Here is a 27,165-nt window from a genome sequence, read left to right as displayed (position 1 = left end):
CACCTCTCCGCTCATCACCCAGAATCCTCCAGTGCAGTCCTGTATAATGTCCCAGCAGTCACCTCTCCGCTCATCACCCAGAATCCTCCAGTGCCGTCCTGTATAATGTCCCAGCAGTCACCTCTCCGCTCATCACCCAGAATCCTCCAGTGCCGTCCTGTATAATGTCCCAGCAGTCACCTCTCCTCTCATCACCCAGAATCCTCCAGTCCTGTATAATGTCCCAGCAGTCACCTCTCCTCTCATCACCCAGAATCCTCCAGTGCAGTCCTGTATAATGTCCCAGCAGTCACCTCTCCGCTCATCACCCAGAATCCTCCAGTGCCGTCCTGTATAATGTCCCAGCAGTCACCTCTCCTCTCATCACCCAGAATCCTCCAGTCCTGTATAATGTCCCAGCAGTCACCTCTCCGCTCATCACCCAGAATCCTCCAGTGCCGTCCTGTATAATGTCCCAGCAGTCACCTCTCCGCTCATCACCCAGAATCCTCCAGTGCCGTCCTGTATAATGTCCCAGCAGTCACCTCTCCGCTCATCACCCAGAATCCTCCAGTGCTGTCCTGTATAATGTCCCAGCAGTCACCTCTCCTCTCATCACCCAGAATCCTCCAGTCCTGTATAATGTCCCAGCAGTCACCTCTCCGCTCATCACCCAGAATCCTCCAGTGCCGTCCTGTATAATGTCCCAGCAGTCACCTCTCCGCTCATCACCCAGAATCCTCCAGTGCCGTCCTGTATAATGTCCCAGCAGTCACCTCTCCGCTCATCACCCAGAATCCTCCAGTCCTGTATAATGTCCCAGCAGTCACCTCTCCGCTCATCACCCAGAATCCTCCAGTGCTGTCCTGTATAATGTCCCAGCAGTCACCTCTCCTCTCATCACCCAGAATCCTCCAGTGCCGTTCTGTATAATGTCCCAGCAGTCACCTCTCCTCTCATCACCCAGAATCCTCCAGTCCTGTATAATGTCCCAGCAGTCACCTCTCCGCTCGTCACCCAGAATCCTCCAGTGCCGTCCTGTATAATGTCCCAGCAGTCACCTCTCCGCTCATCACCCAGAATCCTCCAGTCCTGTATAATGTCCCAGCAGTCACCTCTCCGCTCATCACCCAGAATCCTCCAGTGCTGTCCTGTATAATGTCCCAGCAGTCACCTCTCCTCTCATCACCCAGAATCCTCCAGTGCCGTTCTGTATAATGTCCCAGCAGTCACCTCTCCTCTCATCACCCAGAATCCTCCAGTCCTGTATAATGTCCCAGCAGTCACCTCTCCGCTCGTCACCCAGAATCCTCCAGTGCCGTCCTGTATAATGTCCCAGCAGTCACCTCTCCTCTCATCACCCAGAATCCTCCAGTCCTGTATAATGTCCCAGCAGTCACCTCTCCGCTCATCACCCAGAATCCTCCAGTGCCGTCCTGTATAATGTCCCAGCTGTCACCTCTCCTCTCATCACCCAGAATCCTCCAGTGCCGTCCTGTATAATGTCCCAGCAGTCACCTCTCCGCTCATCACCCAGAATCCTCCAGTACCGTCCTGTATAATGTCCCAGCAGTCACCTCTCCGCTCATCACCCAGAATCCTCCAGTGTCGTCCTGTATAATGTCCCAGCAGTCACCTCTCCGCTCATCACCCAGAATCCTCCAGTGCCGTCCTGTATAATGTCCCAGCAGTCTCCTCTCCGCTCATCACCCAGAATCCTCCAGTGCCGTCCTGTATAATGTCCCAGCAGTCACCTCTCCGCTCATCACCCAGAATCCTCCAGTGCCGTCCTGTATAATGTCCCAGCAGTCACCTCTCCGCTCATCACCCAGAATCCTCCAGTGCCGTCCTGTATGTCCCAGCAGTCACCTCTCCGCTCATCACCCAGAATCCTCCAGTCCTGTATAATGTCCCAGCAGTCACCTCTCCGCTCAGCAGCTCGATCATCTTGTTGCTGAGCTCCAGGATCTTCTTGTTCCTCTCATGTATCGGGGAGTGCGGGGGAGGCTCTGTGATGGGGCCCGGGCTCCGCCCTCCTGACTCCTGGAGATGGATGATGGGAGTCACACAGTCCCCCGGTGTCTTTCTCACTATTGTGTAATCCTGTGTATGGAGAAAAATAGTAAAACCCTAAAACCACAGCAGAATAATGAAACAGTTTCAGCTCTTTGACCCAAAACCTCACTACAGGTTCCCAGGACCCTTTTAATCCCGGTTTTCACCTTCCTGACCAGGATTATTTTTCCAATTCTGACCAGTGTTGCTTTATGGGGTAACGTATTTTTCGGACTATAAGGCTACTCGCACACTTGCGTTACGAGGCGCAGCGCTCGGCCTCCGCTAAGCTCCGCCCCTGGCCTCGCCTCCTCCGGTCAGCTCCTCCTATGGGCGCATGACGCTGCAGGTGATCAGTGTACCCTATATTTAGCGTTGGGTACGCTGGCTGTGCGCTGATATGTTTTTGCCGACGCATGCGCCCTTTATGCGCTGCGCCGAGCGCACAAAAATGCAACAAGGTGCGTTTGCCGCACTTCAGTGCAGCGCAAAAAGGGTGCATGCGCCGACAAAAACACACCAGCGCACAGCCAGCGTACCCAACGCTAAATATAGAGTATGCCGATCGCATGCAGAGTCATGCGACCATAGGAGGAGCTGACCGGAGGGGGCGCGGCCAGGGGCGGAGCTTAGCGGAGGCCGAGCGCTGCGCCTCGTAATGCAAGTGTGCAAGTAGCCTAAGACGCACTTTTTTCCCCAAAAGATTTGGGGGGAAAACGTGGGGGTGTCTTATAGTTAGCAGTGGCAGCAGGAGTCGGGCAATTCTTCCGGGGGTCCGACGCTGCAGGGAGATGATCTCGCTGCCATCTCAGACGGGTGCGGTTGGTGCAGCAGTGCTCGGAGGTGCACTTTTATTGACTCGATGCTGTGGCCTCCGGGAAAATGTCCGCCATTGGCAGCGCATGTGCAGGTTGAAATCTTGGCTCCGAGAGCTCGTTGGACGAAATCTTAATCTGTGCCTAAGTAATGAATCTGGCCTTCGGGTAAAATGGCCACAGCATCGAGGCAATACTTCACAAAATGTCGCCGGAGCCCCCGCACCACCGAAGCTACGCACCAGTCTGGGGCATGTCATCGCCGGACCCACGGGTAAGCTGAAGTCAGGACTGTAAGACGGACCCCCATTTGACAAATTATTTTTTTCCCCGTTTTCCTTCTGAAAATTTGGGGTGCGTCTTATGGTCCGAAAAAATACGGTAATAACTGTGGAGATTCCATATATCCCAGTGATTCTGAGACACTGTCCTCTACATCAGTGGTGAGCTCAGGTTGATTTCTTGGTGTGTTTGTGAAAATTTTGGAATTCTGGTGAAAATTTCAAACTTTCAATTTTTAGACCCTTACACTAGTTAGTCATGCCGTACAAAACTTCTCAGTAACATTTCCCATATGTCTACTATACATCTGGATCAATTTTTGTTAGGAAGTTCAAGGGTTAAAAGTTGACCAGTGATTTCTCATTTTTCTAACAAAATTTACAACTGTACCCGTCAAAGTGCTCAAAACCACATTCGAAAAGTTTATTAACCTTTTAGGAGCTTAACAAGAATTAAAGAAATGTGGAAGGAAAAAATGAAATATTGATTTAGCCCCAAATTTTGCATTTTTACAAGAGTATCAGGAGAAAAGGCACAGTACAATTTGTTGCACAATTTCTCCTGAGTACGCTGATGTGGTGGAAAACTACTGTTTGGGAGCACGGCAGTGCTTGGAAGGGAAGAAGCGCCATCTGACGTGCAAAATTAGTTGGAATAGATAGCGGACGCCATATCGCATTTGCAGAGCCCTAAACAGTGGAAAACCCCCACAAGTGACCCCATTTTAGAAAATACACTCTAAAGGAACTTATCTAAAAGGCATGCTGAGCACATTAACCCCACAGGTTCTTCATAGAATTTAATAGTGTTGAGATGTAAAAATGAAACTACATTTTTCCTACAAAAAATATTGCTTCAGCCGCAATTTTTTCATTTGCATAAGGGTAACAGGCAAAAATGGACTATACAGTTTGTTTTGCAATTTGTCTTTAATACGCAGAAACCCCATAGGTAGGGGGAAAACTACTGTTTGGGTGCACAGCAGGGCTTGGAAGGGAAGGAGCGCCAATTGAAATCTAGAGTGCAATTTTTGCTGGAAGAGATTGTGAATGCCAAAACATCATAAACCCCCACAAGTGTCCCCATTTTGAAAACTACACCTCGAGGAATTCATCTATGGGTGTATTGAGCATTTTTAACCCTCAAGCGACTCACAAAATTTTATAACATTGGGCTGAGTCAATGGCAAATTACCATTTTCTCCACTAAAATGTTACTTTGGCCTCAAGTTTTTAATTTTTAAAAAGTATAATAAGAGAAAATGGAGCACAAAATACGTTATGCAATGTCTCCTGAGTGCGACAATACCTCATATGTAGTTGAAAATGCCTTTTGAGGCTCAGTGAAAAGCTCTGAAGGGAAGGAGCGCCATATTACAGTGCAGATTTTGCTGCACTGGTTTGTGGGTGCCATGACATATTGGCAGAGCCCCTGAGGTGCCAGAACAGCAGAAACCCCCATAAGTGACCCCATTTTACCAAATAAACCTCAATGAATTAATCTAGGGGTGCAGTAATAATAGTGACACCACAGGTGGGGCACAGAATTTTATACCATTGGGCTCTGAAGAAAAATTAATTACATTTTTATCACAAAAATTTTGTTTTAGCCCCAGATGTTAAATATTCACATGAATAATGGCACCAAAATTAGCAACACAATTTCTGATAAAAGTGCCGATACCCCATATGTGTCTGTACAGACGAGGCTCGGGAGGGAAGAAGCGCTATTTGACTCTTGGAGAACAAATTGTCGTACAATAGTTTGCGGACTCCATATATAGAGCCCCTAAGTGCTAGAAGAGCAGAATCCCCCCCTCAAGTGACCCCATTTGGGAAATTACACTCCCTGAAAATTTGTCTACAGGTGTAGTGATGATTTTCACTCCATGGGTGTTTTCCAGAAACGAGCAGCAGTGGATATTGCTAAGTGAAAATTGCAAATGTGCCTTTGTAGTGCCCGTACATTGTGGTACCCAGAGCATTATGCCCAGCTCATGTCCTCCACACTACAGTAATGTCAGACGTGTATGCTAACTGCAGTTTAGGCACACTGGGGCTCAGAAGGGAGGGGGGCATTGGATTTGGAAGCGCAAAATGGAGGAGCCATTTTGCTTTTCTAGAGCTTTTGTGCTACCAGTAAGGTGGAAGCCTCCTATATTTCCGTTAACAGATGACAGACCTGAGTGTGGACTTGCTTTTTTGTAGATTGAGTTGAAGCTTTTATTGGGAACATTTTACATAACATTTGCGATCACATTTATCCTGCCCTCTACGCTGAGCACTTACTTTGGGGCTTCCATCTAAATCTCCGAGTGATGCGATTCAGATGAAACTCTGATGGATCATGTCACGACTCATTTTTGGAGTCATGACAGCTCTGGTTCTGCTTTAATTTAAAGCGGTGTTTTTACTTTCGGCCAGCAAGGGTTAATGTCAGTTTTCTTGCTGGCACTTGCTGCGTGCTGGACAGCTGATGTGGGTGGTGACCACTCTCACCATCCTTTAAATAGTCACCTACTGACAGTTGGAAATAGTTTTCTCTGGAGACAAGCGGAGGAGTTGGAGCTCTCTGGTGCCAGTGTGTATGAGCTGCTTGAGGTCCTGGTTCCGTATCCTCTGCTGTGTGGAGCTTGAAAGCCAAGTTTTCTGGTTCCCTGCCTCTGTCTGTCTCGTGCTTGTCACTACCCCCTGTGTTTACACCATCTGCATTGGTGAGGCTAGCATCATTGCCAGCCAGTGCACTAGCCAGGGTATAGTGAGGTGACAGCGGCGGGGGGAGGAAGGACCCGCATAGGGTGTTAGGGATCACAAGCTGTGTTAGGAGATGCCCCATCCCTTGTTCCCTATTAGGGCCTTCCTCTCCGTTTTTCCCATCCTTGTTGTTGGTGTTTGTTGTGCCGTCCGGTGGCACAACTCTTGTGGGTCGTGACAGATGCACTCACTATAATCAGGCGCAGAGTTACTGTGGACTCCATCTGGCCTCTGTTCAGCTGTGTCCTTTTCAGAAGTGCACAAAACTGTGGCAGACCGAGATTTTATACTCTCCTAAAAAGACGGACACCACCGGATCACAGGTCAGACCGCATCCACAGAGCCTCCATCCGCCTCATTATAGGGAATCCTCTGCCGAGGGTTTTGTTTCAATCACGCATTTCAGAGATTTACATAGAAACACCGGTGTAAGCGCTCAGCGCAGAGCACAGGATAAATGACTAATCCTTACTTTGGGAGGCAACATGAAAAAATAAACAGCAGGTGAAGAATTGGTTTTATTTTTTATGCTGTTCCTCGTGCGGTATTAGTGATTAGGCGACTTTATTCTTCCGGTCAGTGTGATTACAGCGACACCAGATTTACAGAGTGGGCCATTTATATGGATACACCCAAATAACATGGGAATGGTTGCTGATCTCAACTTCCTGTTTGTGGCACATTATTTTATGGGAGGGGGAAACTTTTCAAGACGGGTGGTGACCATGGCGGCCATTTTGGTTGCAACTTTATAAATGGCCCACCCTGTATAGCGGGTTTTTATGTTTGGCAGCTGTCATACACTAAAAGACGCTTTTTTATTGTGAAAACGAGTTTTTGCATCACCACATTTTGAGAGCCATAACTTTTCCATATTTTGGCCCACAGAGTCATGTGAGGGCTTGTTTTTTTGTGGGACGAGTTGCCATTTTCGGGCACATCACATTTTTTGATCGCTTTCTATTCGGATTTTTGGGAGGCAGAATAGACAAATTAGCAATTCAGGAATTGTTTTTTTTTTTCTACACCGTTCCGCGTGCGGTAAAATTGATAAGGCGGTTTTATTCTTGGGGTCAGTACGATTACAGCGATGCCTCATTTATATCGTTTTTTATGATCTGGCGTTTTTACACAATAAAAACTATTTTATAGAAAAAATAATTATTTTTGCATCACTTTATTCTGCGAACTATGACTTTATTTTTTCGCTGATGACGCTGTGTGGCGGCTCGTTTTTTGCGGGACAAGATGACGTTTTCAGCGGTACCTTTTTTTTTTTTACATTCATCTTTTTGATTGCAACATATTCCACTTTTTCTTCTGCGTTTGTTTTTCATTGTGTTCACTGAATGGGTTAACCAGAGTGACAGTTTTAGAGGTCGGGTCAGTCCGGACTTTGCTTATTTTTACATGACTCTGTATTGATTGGATGAACATTTTTTCTGTTCTTTGTGATCCTTTTTCCGTTGTCAGGACGGGCCATCGCCTGCTCTGATCTCACTCTCTGCTCTCACATGGCAAGGCATTAGCTCAGTGCACCGCAGACAAGGAGGAGGCGCCAGGAGCTTACTGGCCCCCGTCCATCTTTTGGAGACCGCTGTGCCGATGGGAGCAGAGAGGGAGCTTCCTCCCTGTGCGATGCTGATCGACGACGCTCTTAAAATTGAGAGCGACATCCAAGGGGTTAAATGGCTGCGATCAGTGCTGGCAACAATCATGGGAGTGGCATCATGGTGTCAGCCCTCATATAGCGCCGACACCGCTGATGATTGCGCCCACCCTCGCTGTGAGCGTCACGCCGTTTATGTATGGCAATTGCAAACCTCCCGCAGCATCGAACATGTATGACAGCTGTCAAGAAGGGGTTAAAGGGAATCTGCCGTCAGGTTTTTGCCAACTAATCTGAGATCAGTATGAGGTCGGGACAGAGACCCCGATTCCATCACTATGACACTTACTGGGCTGCTTGCTGTAGTTTTGATAAAAACTCTTTAGTCTGCAGTGGATGATCACCGGAGAACTAGTAAACCTGCTGCCAGGTAGTCCAACCGCACTCCCAAAAGATTGGCAGCTTTCTGCCTATGCACAGCGTACAGAAAGATTCTATCAGGAGTGTGGACGGGGCTATACAGAGCTCAGTGTTCAGAGAACTTGTAGAAATACAGCAGAGAACTGCAGCAAGCAACCCAGTAAGTGACAGATCGCTGGAATCAGGGTCTCTGCCCCAACATCATGCTGCTCTCAGATTAGATCGAAAAAGCCGGTGTCGGACTCGTCACATCACACAATAAAGCTGATAGAAATGTAGAGGAGTTACCTCTCCGCTCAGCAGGGAGATGATCTCCAGGGCGCAGTGGAATAATCTCCTGGTGGTCTCATCCCTGTCCTCGTCCATCCTCGGGGGTCATTCAGGAGGAGGAGGGATGAGCACGGGATCAGCTGGAGGGATCTCGTCCTGCGGCTGACAACCGAGAACACGAGCTGCACACAACCGGGACGGAGCTGCTGCACTGAGAGCGGAAGGGCCTGCGGTGACGTCACCGTCATGTGACCAGGGGGCGGGGCTCAGGAGAGGAGTGTAATAATGATGACGTCATCACAGCTCCTTCACCTTTCTCCTGAGCCCCGCCCCCTGGTCACATGACAGTGACGTCACACATGGCCTAAACTACTTCTCTCCTGAGCCCCGCCCCCTGGTCACATGACAGTGACGTCACCACAGGTCCTTCACCACTTTTCTCCTGAGCCCCGCCCCCTGATCACATGGCGGTGACGTCACCACAGGTCCTTCACCCCTTCTCTCCTGAGCCCCGCCCCCTGGTCACATGACGGTGACGTCACCACAGGTCCTCCCGCGCTCAGTGCAGCCGCTCCGTCCCGGGTGTGCGCAGCTCGTGTTCTCTGGGGTCAGCCAGCAGCAGATTTCCGGTTCCCGCCATTCCGGTGAGATGACAGGAGAGTTTGTGGTGAATCTGTGAGAGGAGAGTGTGGGGGAGATCAGAGCTGTTCCTGTGGAGGCTCCTGCTCCATGTGACTGCGGCTCCTCAGTGTTGGGGACGGGCAGCATTGTATGGGGGATGTGCAGCGTCTCCTCCTCCCCTCACGGCCCCCGCTGGAGGTGTAGTTACCACGGTGCCCGTCCCCCTCTGGCAGCGTAGTTACCACGGTGACCGTCCCCCGCTGGAGGTGTAGTTACCACGGTGACCGTCCCCCGCTGGAGGTGTAGTTACCACGGTGACCGTCCCCCTCTGGCAGCGTAGTTACCACGGTGACCGTCCCCCGCTGGAGGTGTAGTTACCACGGTGACCGTCCCCCGCAGGAGGTGTAGTTACCACGGTGACCGTCCCCCTCTGGAGGTGTAGTTACCACGGTGACCGTCCCCCGCTGGAGGTGTAGTTACCACGGTGACCGTCCCCCGCTGGAGGTGTAGTTACCACGGTGACCGTCCCCCGCTGGAGGTGTAGTTACCACGGTGACCGTCCCCCGCTGGAGGTGTAGTTACCACGGTGACCGTCCTCCGCTGGAGGTGTAGTTACCATGGTGACCGTCCCCCTCTGGCGGTGTAGTTACCACGGTGACCGGTTACTTCGGAGGAGGCCAAGATTGAGTTTTGTTCCTTTTTTGATGCTGATGTTCTTATTTGGGAAACTCCTTTTTTCTGTATTTTACAGATTTAGCAAAATTAAAAATAAAAATAATAAAATCCTCTGCGGTGAGGAGCCTGGCGTGAATACTATTAAAAGCTCTTTCAAAGGTTACAAAACTTCCAGAAAAATGGGCCGCGCAGTGGGCACCGAAGGGCGTTACTGAAAGGGTTAACTGACTTGGGGCCCCTGATCTCCCCCTGCAGACACATTGATCAGGGGCCACATCACATTCAGCTCTCTTCAGCCGGGACCAGACGGGTTCTGGGTGTCAGAGGGGACAAATAGCCAATTTCCACAGATTTCCGTCCATAATTGGGGTTTTCAGGAGTTAAATGAGTCGCTTGAATTTTCTACCAGTTTTATAACTCTTTAAAAACACGTGACATACACAAATGTGAACAAGTCGGTCGGACAGTGTTCACACCACCCACTGACTGAAATACAATAAGAAGACACAGAATGACAAATGTGCAGAAATACCCTGCAGTAAAACATAACAATAATCAGCAAGTGCTGGTGAAAAGATGACAACAAACACAGGGTATTTAGTCGATACTTTTTTTGCAAAAAAATGTATACCAAGCTGCTCCACCTCATCAAGGTAACCCTTAATGGAACAGTCCCTATCTAATGTATTTAAAAAAGTTTTATAACTCTTGTAGCAGTTTTTCAGGGCAGTCACATCAGGCTCCTCGCTGCATTTTATTCTATTGTTATTTTTTTCTTTTTGTTGTTAAACCCTTAACTGTAAAAAAAGAATTTACAGAACAAGAAATCAGCATCAAAGAAAAATCCTCCAGATTCTTCCTCATAAATGTTGATATTTGGGCAGAATTTAGTGATTGTCGTTCTCTCGCCCCCTGTGATTTCCATCTTCTCCTTCATCATGAAGACGCCGGCAGGACGAGATCCCTCCAGCTGATCCAGTGCTCATCCCTCCTCCTCCTGAATGACCCCCGAGGATGGACGAGGACAGGGATGAGACCACCAGGAGATTATTCCACTGCGCCCTGGAGATCATCTCCCTGCTGAGCGGAGAGGTAACTCCTCTACATTTCTATCAGCTTTATTGTGTGATGTGACGAGTCCGACACCGGGAGGAGGAAATCCATAATAGGAGAGAAGGATTCTTTACTGTAAGAGCAGGGATTCTGTGGAGCTCTCTGCCCGGAGGAGTTGTCATGGGGATTCCCTGTAAGAGCTGTAGAGGGGCCGGGATGTCTGTCAGGAATGTAATAATATTCCCGGTTATGGCCCCAGATTACTGGAGACGGTTATTGATCCCGGGATTTCTACTGATTGTCAGATCTGGAGTCGGGAAGGAATTCTTCTCCCTAAGTGTCTCTCTCCATACACAGGATTACACAATAGTGAGGAAGACACCGGGGGACTGTGTGACTCCCATCATCCATCTCCAGGAGTCAGGAGGGCGGAGCCCGGGCCCCATCACAGAGCCTCCCCCGCACTCCCCGATACATGAGAGGAACAAGAAGATCCTGGAGCTCAGCAACAAGATGATCGAGCTGCTGAGCGGAGAGGTGACTGCTGGGACATTATACAGCACTGGAGGATTCTGGGTGATGAGCGGAGAGGTGACTGCTGGGGCATTATACAGGACGGCACTGGAGGATTCTGGGTGATGAGCGGAGAGGTGACTGCTGGGACATTATACAGGACGGCACTGGAGGATTCTGGGTGATGAGAGGAGAGGTGACTGCTGGGACATTATACAGGACGGCCCTGGAGGATTCTGGGTGATGAGCGGAAAGGTGACTGCTAGGACATTATGCAGGATGGTACTGGAGGATTCTGGGTGATGAGCGGAGAGGTGACTGCTGGGACATTATCCAGGAGGGCACTGGAGGATTCTGGGTGATGAGAGGAGAGGTGACTGCTGGGACATTATACAGGACGCTACTGGAGGATTCTGGGTGATGAGCGGAGAGGTGACTGCTGGGACATTATACAGGACGGCACTGGAGGATTCTGGGTGATGAATGGAGAGGTGACTGCTGGGACATTATACAGGATGGCACTGGAGGATTCTGGGTGATGAGCGGAGAGGTGACTGCTGGGACATTATACAGGACGGCACTGGAGGATTCTGGGTGATGAGCAGAGAGGTGTCTGCTGGGACATTATACAGGATGGCACTGGAGGATTCTGGGTGATGATCAGAGAGGTGACTGCTGGGACATTATACAGGACGGCACTGGAGGATTCTGGGTGATGAGCGGAGAGGTGACTGCTGGGACATTATACAGGACGGCACTGGAGGATTCTGGGTGATGAGCGGAGAGGTGACTGCTGGGACATTATACAGGACGGCACTGGAGGATTCTGGGTGATGAGCAGATAGATGACTGCTGGGACATTATACAGGACGGCACTGGAGGATTCTGGGGGATGAGCGGAGAGGAGACTGCTGGGACATTATACAGGACGGCACTGGAGGATTCTGGGGGATGAGCGGAGAGGTGACTGCTGGGACATTATACAGGACGGCACTGGAGGATTCTGGGTGATGAGCGGAGAGGTGACTGCTGGGACATTATACAGGACGGCACTGGAGGATTCTGGGTGATGAGCAGATAGATGACTGCTGGGACATTATACAGGACGGCACTGGAGGATTCTGGGGGATGAGCGGAGAGGTGACTGCTGGGACATTATACAGGACGGCACTGGAGGATTCTGGGGGATGAGCGGAGAGGAGACTGCTGGGACATTATACAGGACGGCACTGGAGGATTCTGGGTGATGAGCGGAGAGGTGACTGCTGGGACATTATACAGGACGGCACTGGAGGATTCTGGGGGATGAGCGGAGAGGTGACTGCTGGGACATTATACAGGACGGCACTGGAGGATTCTGGGTGATGAGCGGAGAGGTGACTGCTGGGACATTATACAGGACGGCACTGGAGGATTCTGGGTGATGAGCAGATAGATGACTGCTGGGACATTATACAGGACGGCACTGGAGGATTCTGGGGGATGAGCGGAGAGGAGACTGCTGGGACATTATACAGGACGGCACTGGAGGATTCTGGGGGATGAGCGGAGAGGTGACTGCTGGGACATTATACAGGACGGCACTGGAGGATTCTGGGAGATGAGCGGAGAGGTGAGTGCTGGGACATTATACAGAACGGCACTGGAGGATTCTGGGTGATGAGCGGAAAGGTGACTGCTGGGACATTATACAGGACGGCACTGGAGGATTCTGGGTGATGAGCGGAGAGGTGACTGCTGGGACATTATACAGGACGGCACTGGAGGATTCTGGGTGATGAGCGGAGAGGTGACTGCTGGGACATTATACAGGATGGCACTGGAGGATTCTGGGTGATAATCAGAGAGGTGACTGCTGGGACATTATACAGGATGGCACTGGAGGATTCTGGGTGATGAGCGGAGAGGTGACTGCTGGGACATTATACAGGACGGCACTGGAGGATTCTGGGTGATGAGCGGAGAGATGACTGCTGGGACATTATACAGGATGGCACTGGAGGATTCTGGGTGATGACGGTGTCGTTGTTGTCAGGTTCCTATAAGGTGTCAGGACGTCGCTGTCTATCTCTCCATGGAGGAGTGGGAGTATCTAGAAGGACACCAGGATCGGTACCAGGCCGTGATGATGGAGGAGCTCCGGCCTCTTACACCACGAGGTGAGAAGATATAGTTTATCTAGTTTTGTACAAAAATTTTAGCCAATTAACAGAATGCAAAATGAATGAACAAAAGAGAAATCAATTTAGTATTCGGTGTGACTATTTTTTGAACTTTTTGCCTTCAAAACAGCAACAATTCCTCTAAGTATTGACTCAGTCAGTGATTTTGTGGAATGGTAATGAGGTGTACGAATACCAATTATACAAAACAAGTGAAAGCGATCATCATTTTCATATGTTGGTAGAAACACAGTCATTAACTAAAGGAAAGACAGCTATGTAGGAGACGTAAAGCTATGTGAGGAACAGCCAAGATCTGCTAAAAAGGTGAGGTTGTGGCAGACAGTTTCACGTCACAAGTCATACACCACTGCATCGGCAATGTTTCTCCCAGGCAATGATTTTTAAGCAGACTGGAGGTTCAACACACATGCTCCTCACCAAATTATAATATCATCAAAAAGATCATTTACTTCCATCTGAAAACAACACCTCGGACCACTGACAACAGTCCAGGTCTTCTTCCCCTTGGCCCAGGTAAGACGCTTCTGGCATTGTGTATTGGTCATGAGTGGCTGACACAAGGAATGTGACACTTGTAGACCATGTCCTGGAGACGTCTGTGTGTGGTGTGAAGCAATGACTCCAGCAGCAGTCCGTTCCTTGTGAATCTCCCCCAGATTACTGAATGGCCTTTACTTAACAATCCTTTCCAGGCTGCGGTTATCCCGATTGCTTGCGCTCCTTTTTCTACCACACTTTTTCCTTCCACTCCAGTCTCCATTAATATTCTTGGATCCAGCACTCTGAACAGCCGGCTTCTTTAGCAATGACCTTTTGTGGCTCACCCTCCTTGTGGAGGGTGTCAGTGACTGCCTTCTGGATATCTGTCAGGTCAGCAGTCTTCCCCATGATTGTGGAGCTGCTGAAACAGACTAAGGGACCTTTATAAACACTTAGGAGCCTTTGCAGATGTTTTTTTGGTAATTATTCTAATTTACTGAGATAATGACTTTTGGGTTTTCATTGGCTGTAAGCAATAATCATCACCATTAATAGAAATAAACCTGTGAGATAGATCCCTCTGTGTGTAATGACTCTATAGAATAGAGGAGGGTCACTTTTTGTATTTAAGAACTGAAATAAATTCACTTTTTGATGATATTCTAAGTTTTTGAGTATTTAAGAACTGAAATAAATTCACTTTTTGATGATATTCTAAGTTTTTGAGAAGCATGTGTATATGATGTTTCAGCTCTTTTGAAGAGGCATCAAGAAGTGGGCAATGTCGAGGACCGTAGGTGCAGCGGTCAGCCAAGGACACTTAGTGCAGCAGATGAAAGACGCATCATGTCACTTCATTTCAAAATGTGAAGACGCAGAGCAGTGCCATCAGCTTAGAACTGGCAGTAACCAGTGGGATTCATCTACACCCATCTACTGTTCAGAGAATTCGGTCCAGAAGAGGTCGTCATGCAATAATAGGAGCCAAAAATCCATACAATCTGCATGAAATCGTAGGAACTGGGATGATGAAAAGTGTCAGCAGGTGCTCTGGACTGATGGGTCAAAATGTCAAAGATTGTAATAGAATGGAATTGTGGATGTGGTCAGGATACATGGTGTCCTCAGTGTAGAGATATACAGGCAGATAATTATCCACCATGCAATACCATCAGGTGTTTATTCAGCATCCTGACAACATCCTCCAACATCCAGCCAATGTAAGAACGAGAAGTCCTGGAAGTTGTAGCGCCCGCATCTCTGCCTGCAGTCCCTCTGTCCCTGCAGAGACATCAGCGTACTCACCACCCAGGCTCCCGTCCTGCCCCTTCTGGGTCTGCTGCTGCTTGGGGTAATGCACTCTTAGCAGGTCTCCAGGCACTGTGCTTAGAGTGCGCACACACTTCCTCTTTCTTAAAGGGGCCGCGCACGTTCCTCTAAAATGTCCCCAGCCAATTGCTGGAGGTCTTTTTCTATTTAAACCGCCTTCTCCAACATGGAGGTGCTTATGCAATGTGACTTTGTTCCTAACATCAGTGCCCAGGTCCCTGTACTAGCATCAGCGCTAGACACGCCAGTGCTCACCTCAACAGCAGCAGAGCTGCCTGCACCCGCCAGTGCTCACCTCGACTGCAGCAGAGCCGGCTGCGCCCGCCAGTGCTCACCTCAACAGCAGCAGAGCCGGCTGCACCCGCCAGTGCTCACTTCAACGGCAGCATATCCAGCTGCACGTGCCAGTGCTCACTTCAACGGCAACGGAGCCTGCTGCACCCGCCAGTGCTCACCTCGACGGCAGCAGAGCCGGCTGCAACCGCCAGTGCTCACCTCGACGGCAGCAGAGCCGGCTGCAACCGCCAGTGCTCACCTCGACGGCAGCAGAGCCGGCTGCAACTGCCAGTGCTCACCTCAACGGCAGCAGAGCCGGCTGCAACCGCCAGTGCTCACATCGACGGCAGCAGAGCCGGCTGCAACCGCCAGTGCTCACCTCGACGGCAGCAGAGCCGGCTGCAACCGCCAGTGCTCACCTCGACGGCAGCAGAGCCGGCTGCACCCGCCAGTGCTCACCTCAATGGCAGTAGAGCCAGCTGCACCCGCCAGTGCTCACTTCAACGGCAACGGAGCCAGCTGCACGTGCCAGTGCTCATCTCAACGGCAGCCAAGCCAGCTGCACCCGCCAGTGCTCACCTCTCCGTCAGACTGTCCTGACTGCAGCTGCGGTTCCTGTCATCTTCTCTGCCTGTCTGCATGTGTTGGACATTTCCCTTGGGGCATTCCAGCTTTTCACTCCTAGGGGTCAGCCGCCATCTATCACCTCCCTTGTTTCTCCACAGACTGCGGTGTCGTTAGCTGCTGCGTGTCCATGGTCGGATTGGGTGAGGCTCCTAGTCACGCCACTCCAGGTGTTCCTTGGGCTTTGGCACAGTGGTTCCACCACCCAGCCCATTACAGAAATGATGATCCGTCTCCACAGAGCTCTGATCTCCACATCCTGCTGTCTGTGTGGGATCACATGAAGAAACATCCACATAAGTTTTGTCGTTGGCTCTATAACATGCCGAGTTCCTTCAAAACCTGTGTACTAGTTTAACTAGAAGAATTGAAGCTTTGATGCGCTTTAATAGGCAAAGCATGGTCGCACCAAATATTGATTTCATTTCCATTTCTTTGTTGTCATTCAGTCTGCTGACTGATAAGGATTCACATCTTCACCTGATTTCAAGGTGGTGAAGGTTCAATATTTTTGGATCTAATATCTCAGGACAGTAGTCGCTTCAACTCCATTGACTGTGCCGTAAGAGCCCACCACTCTCAATTTTTTTGTCTTTTCCTTCAGTCTGGCAACTTGCACACATTGTCATAAAGGTTTTGTCCACTTTAGTAGGCGTTCTCCCCAACAAAGATGTTGTAGCTATTCCTTAGCTGGACAAGATCGTGATAAAAGTGCCATCTAGAGTAAACACCCTAGGCGGGTTTCACCTTGGGCACTTTGAGTCGCATTGGTTGAATAATCGAATATCTGAAATCTTCAATTTCCTCCTCGCAAAATCTAAAATTTTTGGCCATGCATCTCAACATCATCTTGGGCCAGGATTTTCTTTTAATGAACAAATTCACTCCCCTGCATTTCCAAGTGTCATCTTTTCTTGATTATAGACAATCGCAGCTGTCAGAATCGGCTGACACCCAGCAGCAGCCTCTGTGCGCGCAAAATCGCCAGGACGTATCCATAGGTCCCAGGTCAATAAGACCCAGGTTACAGGGACGTATGGACACGTCTCAGGTGTGAAAGGGGTTAAAGCACCACTTCATTGTTTTTTTAGTGGGGTGGTGCAAGTAAACTGTTTCCTGACCCTAGTCTTATACTTACCACACACCATCTTCAGCTCTTCTTGGCTCTGCTCCATCCATTTTTTAGGCATTCACAGACCTGAGTCTTAGGCTATGTGCCCACGTAGCGTTTTAAAACGCTCACTAAAAACCGGACTCCTTCCCAGAAATCGCGCGTTTTTTTCCGCGCGATTTCACCGCGATTTTACTGCGATTATGATCGCGATTTTGCCGCGATTTTCGCGTGCGATATTCAAACACTTTATAAGCGATTTGAAGCATCGCTTGGAAAGTGATTGACAGGTTGGTCACACTCGTCAAACATAGTGTTTGACAAGTGTGACCAGGTTTTTACTATTGAGGCCGCCTATGCGGCATCAATAGTAAAAGATAGGATGTTAAAATGCTAAAAAAAAATAAAAAAATCTGGGTATATTTACCTTCCGGCGTCCCGCGCTGCATTCCCGTGCTGCATTCCCGGGCCACAGCGTTCCCAGGAATGCCTTGCGAGACCTGTGATGACGTAGTCTCGCGTTGCTATAGTGATCTCGCAAGACCGCTAGAGTCACGCGAGACTACGTCATTACAGGACCCTGCCGCAAGGCATTGCTGGGAACGCTTAGGCCGGGAATGCAGCGCGGGACGCCGGAAGGTAAATATACCCCGATTTTTTTATATTTTATTTTTTTTACAGGGGTATGGTACCCAGGGCCTGGAGGACAGTCTCCTCTCCTCCACACCGTGGGTACCAACCGCACATGAGACGCTTAACTTCCCACATGGTGGGCATAGCCACATGCGGGAAGTAAGCGATTCTCATGCATTCCTATGGGTGCGGAATCGCGGCAATTCTTTGCGATTCTGCACAAAAGAATGAGCATGCTGTGATTTTTTCCGCGATGCGATTCCGCCGCGGAAAAAAGCGCAGCATTAGCACAGCATGTGCGGAATGCCATAGGAATGCATGGGGGGCGTTCTGTACACGATTTTTAAGCGTTTTCGCGCCGAAAATCGCGGCAAAAACGCTTAAAAATCGCATCGTGTGCACATAGCCTTATTCCGATTTTTGGGAGGTAGATTGAACAAAGAATATTATTTTTTACGCCGTTCCTTGTGCGGTATAAATGATTAGACAACTTTATTCTTCGGGTCGGTGCGATTACAGCGATACCAGATTTATATCTGATATTTTTTATGTTTGCTGCTGTCACAAACTAATAATGCTTTTTCATGAAAAAAATAGTTATTTCATAGCCATATTCTGAGTGCTGTAACACTTTTATTTTTTGGCAAACAGAGCTATATGAGGGCTTATTCTGTGCGCTACTAGTTGAAAAATATTGGGGTATAAACTGTGTTCCAAATTATTATGCAAAAAGAGTTTCGGAGTGATAAGGTTAGAATTGTTTTGTTTGTCATTTACACTCATTGATGGTGATGTGTGTCAGGGCTCTTTATATCACTGAAAGCAATTGCAGATACCTGTGCACATTAGTTTGGCAGGTGTGTCCAAATAAAGGCAAGACTACTTAAGAAGGCTGTTCCACATTATTAAGCAGCCGACATTTTTTGCCAAAATGGGAAAGAAAAAGGATGTGTCGGCTGCTGAGAAGCAACAAATTGTGGAGTATTTAGGTCAAGGCTCGACTACAATCAGCATTGCCGAGACACTTCATCGTGATCATCGCACAATCAAGAAGTATGTAGCGGATTCCCAGCACACACGTGTGCGTGCTGATAAGGAAAAAAAGAGGACTCTTTCCAACAGGCAATTGCGTCAGGTTAAAAGAGCAGCTGCAAAAATGCCTTGTCATAGCAGCAGACAAGTTTTTGAAGCTGCTGGTGCCTCCAACGTCCCCCGAACAACAAGATGCAGGGTCCTTCAGAGGTTTGCAACTGTGCATAAGCCATCCTGTCGCCCACCTCTATCAACTACACACAAGCAGAAACGGCTCCAGTGGGCCAAACCATACATGAAGACTGACTTCCAAACTGTTCACCGATGAGTGCCGTGCAACGCTCGATGGTCCAGATGGATGGAGTGGAGGATGGCTGGTTGATGGACACCCCATGAAAACACGGCTAAGGCGCCAACAAGGAGGAGGTGGAGTAATGTTTTGGGCTGGAATCATGGGGAGAGAGATTGTCGGCCCCTTTAGGATCCCTGAAGGGGTAAAGATGAACTCCATAATCTATGTGGAGTTTCTAAAACAGCACTTCCTGCCATGGTTCAAGAGGAAGAACCGTGCTTTCCGCAGCAAGATCATTGTCATGCCTGATAATGCCCCGTCTCCTGCTGCCAATAACACATCTGCATCTCTGGCTGCTATGGGCATAAAAGAGGACAAACTTATGGTGTGGCCACCATCTTCCCCTGACCTCAACCCCATTGAGAACCTCTGGAGCATTATCATAAGGAGCGTCTATGATGGCGGGAGGCAGTTCACATCTAAGCAACAGCTCTGGGAGGGGATTCTGTCCACATGCAAAACAATTGAAGCACAAACCATCCAAAAACTGCCAAATTCAATGGACGAGAGAGTTCAGAAGCTTCTTTCCAACAAGGGTCCGATGTGCAAATGGAACATCACCGAGAAGAAAGGTTTGACTTGAAAACTGTTTGATTTCATTTTGTAATAAGCTGATAATGCTTATCATTTCACAATTCACCATTTTTTTGTTTAAAATAAAAATAAAAAGGTTGAAAACTCTGCTGTGCATAATAATTTGGAACATGCATTGTGAGTGTTTCTTATTTTTAAAAATATACTGTTTTCATAGGCAGTTTGTTCAAAAACATTGCAATTATACTAGAATAGTAGATGACTGGAAAATAACAATGATTGCAATTCATATAGGTAATTTAGAGAAAATTTCAGGAAATATTTTTTGTATAACATTTTTTTCATCACTTTATTGAGATTTTTCAGATAAAGAATGAACAAGAATCAGCAATTCAGTTTTTATATTTATATTTTTAGGTTCTATAAGACTAATTTATTCTTTTGGTCATTTATTATTATTATTCTAGCAATACCTGATTTATATTTTTGTTATGCTTTGCTACTTTTCCTGGACCGTACAATACAAGCAGTTTTTACCATTCCCCTTTCGTATCTCATGTCACTTGCGAGCAGCAGGACCCTCACTCCTCTTGGTATCTGTGGAGGAATATGTTATTCTGTAACGTCTTTTATTGTGTGAACATGTCCCCTCTAAAATGTAAAGTGCTGCAGAATATGCAGGTGCTATAGAAATAAAAATTATTACTAATGTTGTTGATAATTTGACATGGCAGAAAGCCATTTGTTCCCAGTCCTTTCATATGCCACAACTTATGGAGACCTTGGAACATTGGAGGTGGTGAAAGTTACATTGTCATTTGGTCCCTAATAAGTAAACATAAATTTGATGGTGTTGGGAGCTTTTTAGGCTATTAATGGGGTTGTTAATGGATTGGATACAAGTCTGAGGACACTTCCGGCCATAGTAGCTCGTTTAGTAGACACAAACCACTCGCGGTAGGAAGACTGGTGTTGTCGCATTGAAAAATGTCTCCTGAGACTCTTTGGAGAAATGGCTGCACCACTGGACCGATTCAATGCAACGCTGAGCTGTTACTGCACCTGGAATGAACATTAAAGGGCCTGACTAGCATAAAGTATGCTGGACCAGCGTTAGGTTCCCTCATGAAGGCCACTTTATAGGGTTGACGACATAGTCTTGTCACACGTGAAGAATGGTGCCTAGTAATTCTTTCATAATAAACCTAAGGCATCAAATAGTGTGCAACAAACCACCAGAAGACATTTGCACACCACTGGGCTACAAGACATAACATTCAGCTATGAGACTACATGTGTTTATTGACCTCACACCACCACTTTCAATTGGTGCAGAAAAAGATGGCAATGGAGGTTGGAATTGGCCACTTCAGCAATGAGTCTGGCTTTTGTCTTGGATGCAATGATACTTGGAGATTGGTCTGTAGAGCACGGGGGCAACACCATGAAAAGGCCTTTATGAGAGAGATTGAAAGTGTCCTAGGAACCGTTTATCAAAATGACCACACCAGGCCCCATATTGATCATGCAACTCTCATGCCTCTGCAATGCAGGTAAATGCAAGCTCCACTAGTTGGCAATAGAGTGGAGGGAGGACGGCGCACAGCAAGGCCTTGCCTGCAATGCAGCGGCGAGGCCACCACCAGGTGGCAGCAGAATAGTCAAACAAGCTAGGTCGATATAAGTCTGTATTGCAGTACCAAAGGAATAAGCAAGCACAGTGTCAAAATCAAGCTAAATGGGTCAGTACCGGTCAGGAGCAGATATGCCAAAAACAAGAGACAAAACAACAAGTCAGGGATCAAGCCAAGTCAAAACCAGGGAGTCAATACATGAAAGGGAAACACTGAGTCAGGAAGGGAAGAGTGGATAAGCAGACACGGGTTCAGTAAGCAAGCAGCAGGACAAATCAGGGCAAATGGGGTCAGCTACACACACCGTAGGCAGAAACTACAACTGACATGGTCTGCAGGACGCACCGGAAATAAATAGCAAACCTGAGACCAGACTGAGGCTGAGAAAGTCAACCCCCGGCACGACCAGACCGGAAAAAGGGGAAGAGAGGATTCGAAACCCGGGCTGGATCATGACAGTACCCTCCTCTCAAGGGGGTGCCACCGGACCACCAGGTTTCCCAGGATAACGTGAAAGAAATGCCCAAACCAATCGATCCGCATGGACAGATTGCGCCTGGTCCCACGATCGTTCCTCAGGACCGTAACCCCTCCAATGAACCAAGTACTGAAGTGAACAGCATATTATGCGAGAATCCACAATCCACTCCACTTCATACTCAGTCTGACCATTCACAGAGACAGATGGAAGAAGGGATGGAGACCCAACAGAGGGAGACACAAATTACTTCAGGTGGGACTTATGGAGCACATTTGGGGATCCGAAGTGACGGAGGAAGGCGCAAGTGAAAGGCAAATGGGTTGACAACCTCTATGATCTCGTAAGGGCCAATAAACTTGGGACCCAGCTTAACAGAAGGAACCTTCAACCGTATATTCTTAGTAGACACCCATACATTATCCCCCACTAAAAATACCGGCCCTGAAGAGCGTCTCTTGTCAGCAAAATGTTTATGCTTGCCCTGAGCCTCCCCAGTGTTCCTCTGGACCTCCCTCCAAACCTCCTGCAACCACCGAATAGACGAATTAGCCCTAGGACACCTTGAATCCAGCAGATGAACTCCCAACCAGGAGTGTTCACATTTTAAAAAAATGAGGGCCTGACACCACCGAAGAGGAATAACTCACGAGAATAGAAGTAGTATAATTGGGACTTGTCATGCCGCTGAAATGCAGGTAAATGCAAGCTCCACTAGATGGCAGCAGAGTGGAGGGAGGACTGCACACAGCATGGACAGACCTGCACCGCAGCAGCAAGGCCACCACCAGGCGGCAGCAGAACATCCAAACAATCCGGGTTGACACAAGACTGTAGCGCAGTACAAAAGGAATAAGCAAACACAGTGTCAAAAACAAGCCAAATGGGTCAGTGCCGATCAAGAGCAGATATGCCAAAGACAAGAGACAAAACAACAAGTCAAAACCAGGGAGTCAATACATGAAAGGGAAACATTGAGCGGAGAAGGGAAGAGGGGATAAACAGACTCGGGTTCAGTAAGCAAGGAGCAGCACAAATCAGGGCAAGCGGGGTCAGCTACACACACCGTAGGTAGAAAATACAACTGACGCAGCGGAGACAAATAGCAAACCTGAGACCAGACTGAGTGAGGAAGTCAACTCCCGGCATGACCAGAAAGGAAAAAGGGGAAGACGGGATTCAAAACCCGGTCTGAATCATGACAGCAACTGTGTGGCCTAAACGTGCTCCCGTGGCTGCAGCGTCTCTGGACTTGTCTCTCATAAAACACATCTGGGACGTCATTGGTCTGCAATTGTAAAGGCACCTGTCAGAAGCGGATCTTGATGATTTGCATGACCAAGTGCATTCAGCGGCATAACTTCCTCAGACAACTGTTAATAGTCTCTTTGATAGCAGCCAAGACATCTACTTGTTTATATTTCTACTCATGGCTCTCATACTCAATACTGAAATAATTGAGATGTTTTGAAAATGTTGTTTCTAATTTTCCATCATTGCAGATCATTAACATGTCTGCATCCTGTGAGTTTCATAATTCCATGACTTGGTGTTGGAATTTCAATGCTGAGGAATGTATACAGACAGATACACGGCAGGTCATGTATTCAGTCTGTGTGTCTCCACAGATGGATCCAGGAGGAGAAATCCACCAGAGAGATGTCCCCGTCCTCTGTGTCCCCAGGACTGTCCAGAGGAGAATCACAACATCTCGGAGGATCATCAGGTGGATGACACTGAAGCCCCCACAACATCTGACCATGAAGTGATGGGACCTGAGCTCATCTTACATTTTTCTTTTTAGGGTGAAGATCTGATTGATATTAAGGTTGAGGTTATACATGGAGCAGAAGAGGCGACCGCAATATGGGCCGATCAGCAGGGTGAGGAGGGGAGACTCATGTCTGTTCTGTGGTCACCTACTACTACTCCCATCATCTCATCATCACATGACACAATCTATTCCATCACTGTGTGTTTCCTACAGATGGATCCAGGAGGAGAAATCCACCAGAGAGATGTCCCCGTCCTCTGTGTCCCCAGGACTGTCCAGAGGAGAATCACAACATCTCGGAGGATCATCAGGTGGATGACACTGAAGCCCCCACAACATCTGACCATGAAGTGATGGGACCTGAGCTCATCTTACATTTTTCTTTTTAGGGTGAAGATCTGATTGATATTAAGGTTGAGGTTATACATGGAGCACAAGAGGCGATCACAATATGGGCCGATCAGCAGGGTGAGGAGGGGAGACTCATGTCTGATCTGTGGTCACCTACTACTATGCACATCATCACGTGACACAATCTAGTCCATCACTGTGTGTTTCCTACAGATGGATCCAGGAGGAGAAATCCACCAGAGAGATGTCCCCATCCTCTGTGTCCCCAGGACTGTCCAGAGGAGAATCACAACATCTCGGAGGATCATCAGGTAGACGGCGCTGAGCCCTGTACCGGATCTGTATATGGGGGGACCATCGTAGATGTTATAATTTTAGTGGTTTCTTGTGTTATGATTTTTTTTTTCATCTGTTTGTTTTGTCAAATTAGGGCGAAGACCTAACAAATATTAAGGCAGAATTTGAAAAAGAAGAGATTGATGTGATCACAGGTATGTACTCGTAAATTGTGAATTTGGAAAGTTTTTCTTTTCAGGTGATTCTCTTCCAGAATAATCCAGTATTTCACATCCATAATTATTAACCCCTTCCTTCCACACTATTCATTTTACTATACAAAATACTGTAAAATGAGGATATAAATTTGAACTGGGGTGAAATTGCAAAAAGTACTCAATTCCACCATTGTTTTTTTTTTTTTTTTTTTAATTTTCATTTTTACGGTGTTCATTGTGTGGTACCAATTCCCCAATAACATGAGTCTCCAGCTTGATGATGGTGATACCAAACTAGTCCAGTTTTTTTGTATTATTTTAGCAGTGAAAACATTATTATAACATTTGTAAGACCAAAAAAATGTGTTTCTGGTGCTGTTTTCTGAGACCTGTAATGATTCTTACTTGTCCGTCTTGCTTTTGCGTGGCGTCCTGACCTTTTTAGGGTAGAAACAATTTTTGGATCACTTTTTATTGCATTTTCATGCCGAGATGCGACCAAGAAAAAAACGACAATTCTGACGTTTCAGTCTCTCCTGTTTCAGTTTAGTGCGTGCTCAGGTCCTTAAACTGTTTAATACATGGAAATCTAACGTCCGTCATACATCTATGGAGGATGTTGGTAATGGGTTAAGAATAGCCTATTTCACTGATCATGTACAAGTAAAGATGTTTCATTGACAAAAAAATGTACAAAATCCATTTTTAATTTTAACAGAAAATCTCAATCAGAATTCTGAAGAAAACTTCATGTTATTAAATGATGACTATGTAGAAGATGAAGATATCAGGCTGCAAAGTTCAGAAGAAAACCCCATTACACTGGAAATAAATAAAGGACTTCACAGTACAGTTCAGATTGGGCATAAACCATACTCTTGTTCAGCATGTGGGAAATGTTTTAGAGATAAATCAAGTTTTGCTATTCATCAAAGAATCCACACCGGGGAGAAGCCGTATTCATGTTCAGAATGTGGGAAATGTTTTACACATAAATCAACTTTTGTTATTCATCGGAGAATTCACACAGGAGAGAAACCATATCCATGTTCAGAATGTGGGAAATGCTTTATTACTAAAACCAAACTTGGGTATCATCATCGAAGTCACACCGGAGAGAAGCCATATTTATGTTCCCTATGTGGAAAATGCTTTTTCACTAAACCAAATCTACATAAACATCAGGGAATTCATGAGAGAATTCAAACAGAAGAGAAGCCATTTTCATGTTCTGAATGTGGGAAATGTTTTACACATAAATCCACTTTTGTTATTCATCAGAGAATTCATACAGGAGAGAAGCCGTACTCATGTTCAGAATGTGGAAAGTGCTTTATTACCAAAACCAAACTCAGTGATCATCATCGTAGTCACACAGGAGAGAGACCATATTCATGTTCACAATGTGGAAAATGCTTTCTAAGCCAACCAAACCTTCTAACACATAAGAAAATTCACACAAGGGAGAAGTCACATGCATGTTCAGAATGTGGAAAGATTTTTGCATATCGGTCAAGTCTTGTTAAACATTTGAGAACTCACACAAAGCCATACTCATGTATAGGATGTGGGAAACGTTTTTCAGATAAATCAAGTCTTGTTAGACATGAAAGAAGTAAAAAAGAGGAGACGCCATATTCATGTTCAGAATGTGGAAAATGTTTTGCACATCAGCCAAGTCTTGTTAAACATTGGAAGTGCCATACATCTGTTTAGATTGTGGGAATTGTTTTTCAGATAAAGCAAGTCTTGGTAAACACTAGAGAAAAGATATGTCAGAATGTGCAAAGTTCAGTTAGGTCAGGTTTTCATTTATTATGCTTTGCTTATATAGCGCTATCATATTCTGCCGTGCTTTACGTACCCACAATGGGGCTCACAATCTAGATTCCCTATCAGTATGCCTTTGGAGTGTGGGAGGAAACCCACGCAAACGTGGGGAGAACATACAAACTCCTTGCAGATCTTGTCTTGGTGGGATTTAAACCCAGGACCCCAGCGCTGCAAGGCTGTAGTGCTAACCACTGAGCCACCGTGCCGCCCTAGGTTTTAATAATTATCAGCAACGCCACAAAGGGGAGAAGCAGTATTCATATTCAGAATGTGGAAATTGTTTTGTAGATCAAGCAAGTCTTGTTAGGCCTCTTTCACACATCAGGTTTTCGCCGTCAGGCGCGATCCGGCGCTTTTGACAAAAAACCGGATCCGGCAAAATGCAATGCCGGATCCGGTTTCCCCCCCATTGACTTGCATTAGAGCCGGATGGCCATGCGTTTCATCCGATTTTCGCCGGTTCCAGCAATGTGACGCGATCCGGCGTCTGGAAAAAACGGCTACTAAACGTTTTTTGTCTCGGGCGAAAAAGCCGGATCCGGCGTGTCCGGCTTTTTAATACAATGAAAGCCTATGAGCGCCGCAATGCGCCTGATCCGGCGACAGCCGGATCCGGTGGCCGGATCCGGTTTTTTTGGTCTGAGCATGCTCAGTAGCTCTGCCCACAAGACATATATAAAAGCAAGACAGTGGGACCCTCAGCCACACCCAACATGCCACCCAAGCCAAGAACCAGGAGCAGGAGAAGGCAGCAGACATCTGCAGCAGCAGCACCACCCCAAATGGAGCAGCATGCTGAACAACGGGAGGGGAGTCCAGCAGCAGATGAGAGACGGTAATTATCAAATCCCCCATTCCTCCAAACTAGGGCTATGGAATATCAAGATATTCATTGGCCCTTTGTTTCTCTTTATTCAACAGCCGCCCAATAGATGCAGCAGCAGCAATGGCAGCAGCAGGAACACCACCCACAGCCATGGAGTCTGGCCATGAGGAAGA

At 47.4% G+C, this 27,165-nt stretch overlaps 2 protein-coding genes across 2 annotated transcripts in view; one reads left to right on the top strand and one right to left on the bottom strand.

The window, feature by feature from the left end:
- Nucleotides 1-8,447, bottom strand: part of LOC141073094 (uncharacterized) — a 160,164-nt gene extending 151,717 nt beyond the window's left edge. Inside the window, exons 1-2 of the mRNA XM_073560430.1 lie at nt 8,202-8,447; nt 1,903-2,082 (exon numbers count right to left, since the gene is read on the bottom strand). Coding sequence (XP_073416531.1) covers nt 1,903-2,082; nt 8,202-8,279 — 258 coding nt within the window. The 5' untranslated portion in view covers nt 8,280-8,447. The remainder of the gene's footprint in view (nt 1-1,902; nt 2,083-8,201) is intronic.
- A 254-nt stretch (nt 8,448-8,701) lies between these two features.
- On the top strand, nt 8,702-26,469 carry LOC141073054 (uncharacterized). Its single transcript, XM_073560372.1, has 11 exons — nt 8,702-8,827; nt 10,424-10,571; nt 10,890-11,123; nt 13,081-13,204; nt 23,343-23,440; nt 23,519-23,597; nt 23,702-23,799; nt 23,878-23,956; nt 24,053-24,150; nt 24,270-24,330; nt 25,052-26,469. Exons 2-11 carry the CDS (start codon nt 10,494-10,496, stop codon nt 26,047-26,049), a joined length of 1,947 nt encoding a protein of 648 aa, XP_073416473.1. The 5' UTR covers nt 8,702-8,827; nt 10,424-10,493; the 3' UTR covers nt 26,050-26,469.
- Nucleotides 26,470-27,165: the final 696 nt, after the last annotated feature.

Source organism: Dendrobates tinctorius, unplaced genomic scaffold, assembly GCF_039654945.1.
Source record: "Dendrobates tinctorius isolate UK_male_01 unplaced genomic scaffold, ASM3965494v1 ptg000296l, whole genome shotgun sequence".
Classification (NCBI taxonomy): Eukaryota; Metazoa; Chordata; class Amphibia; order Anura; family Dendrobatidae; genus Dendrobates; species Dendrobates tinctorius.
The sequence above is the reverse complement of the archived record's forward strand: the minus strand, read 5'-3'. Positions and strand labels throughout refer to the sequence as shown.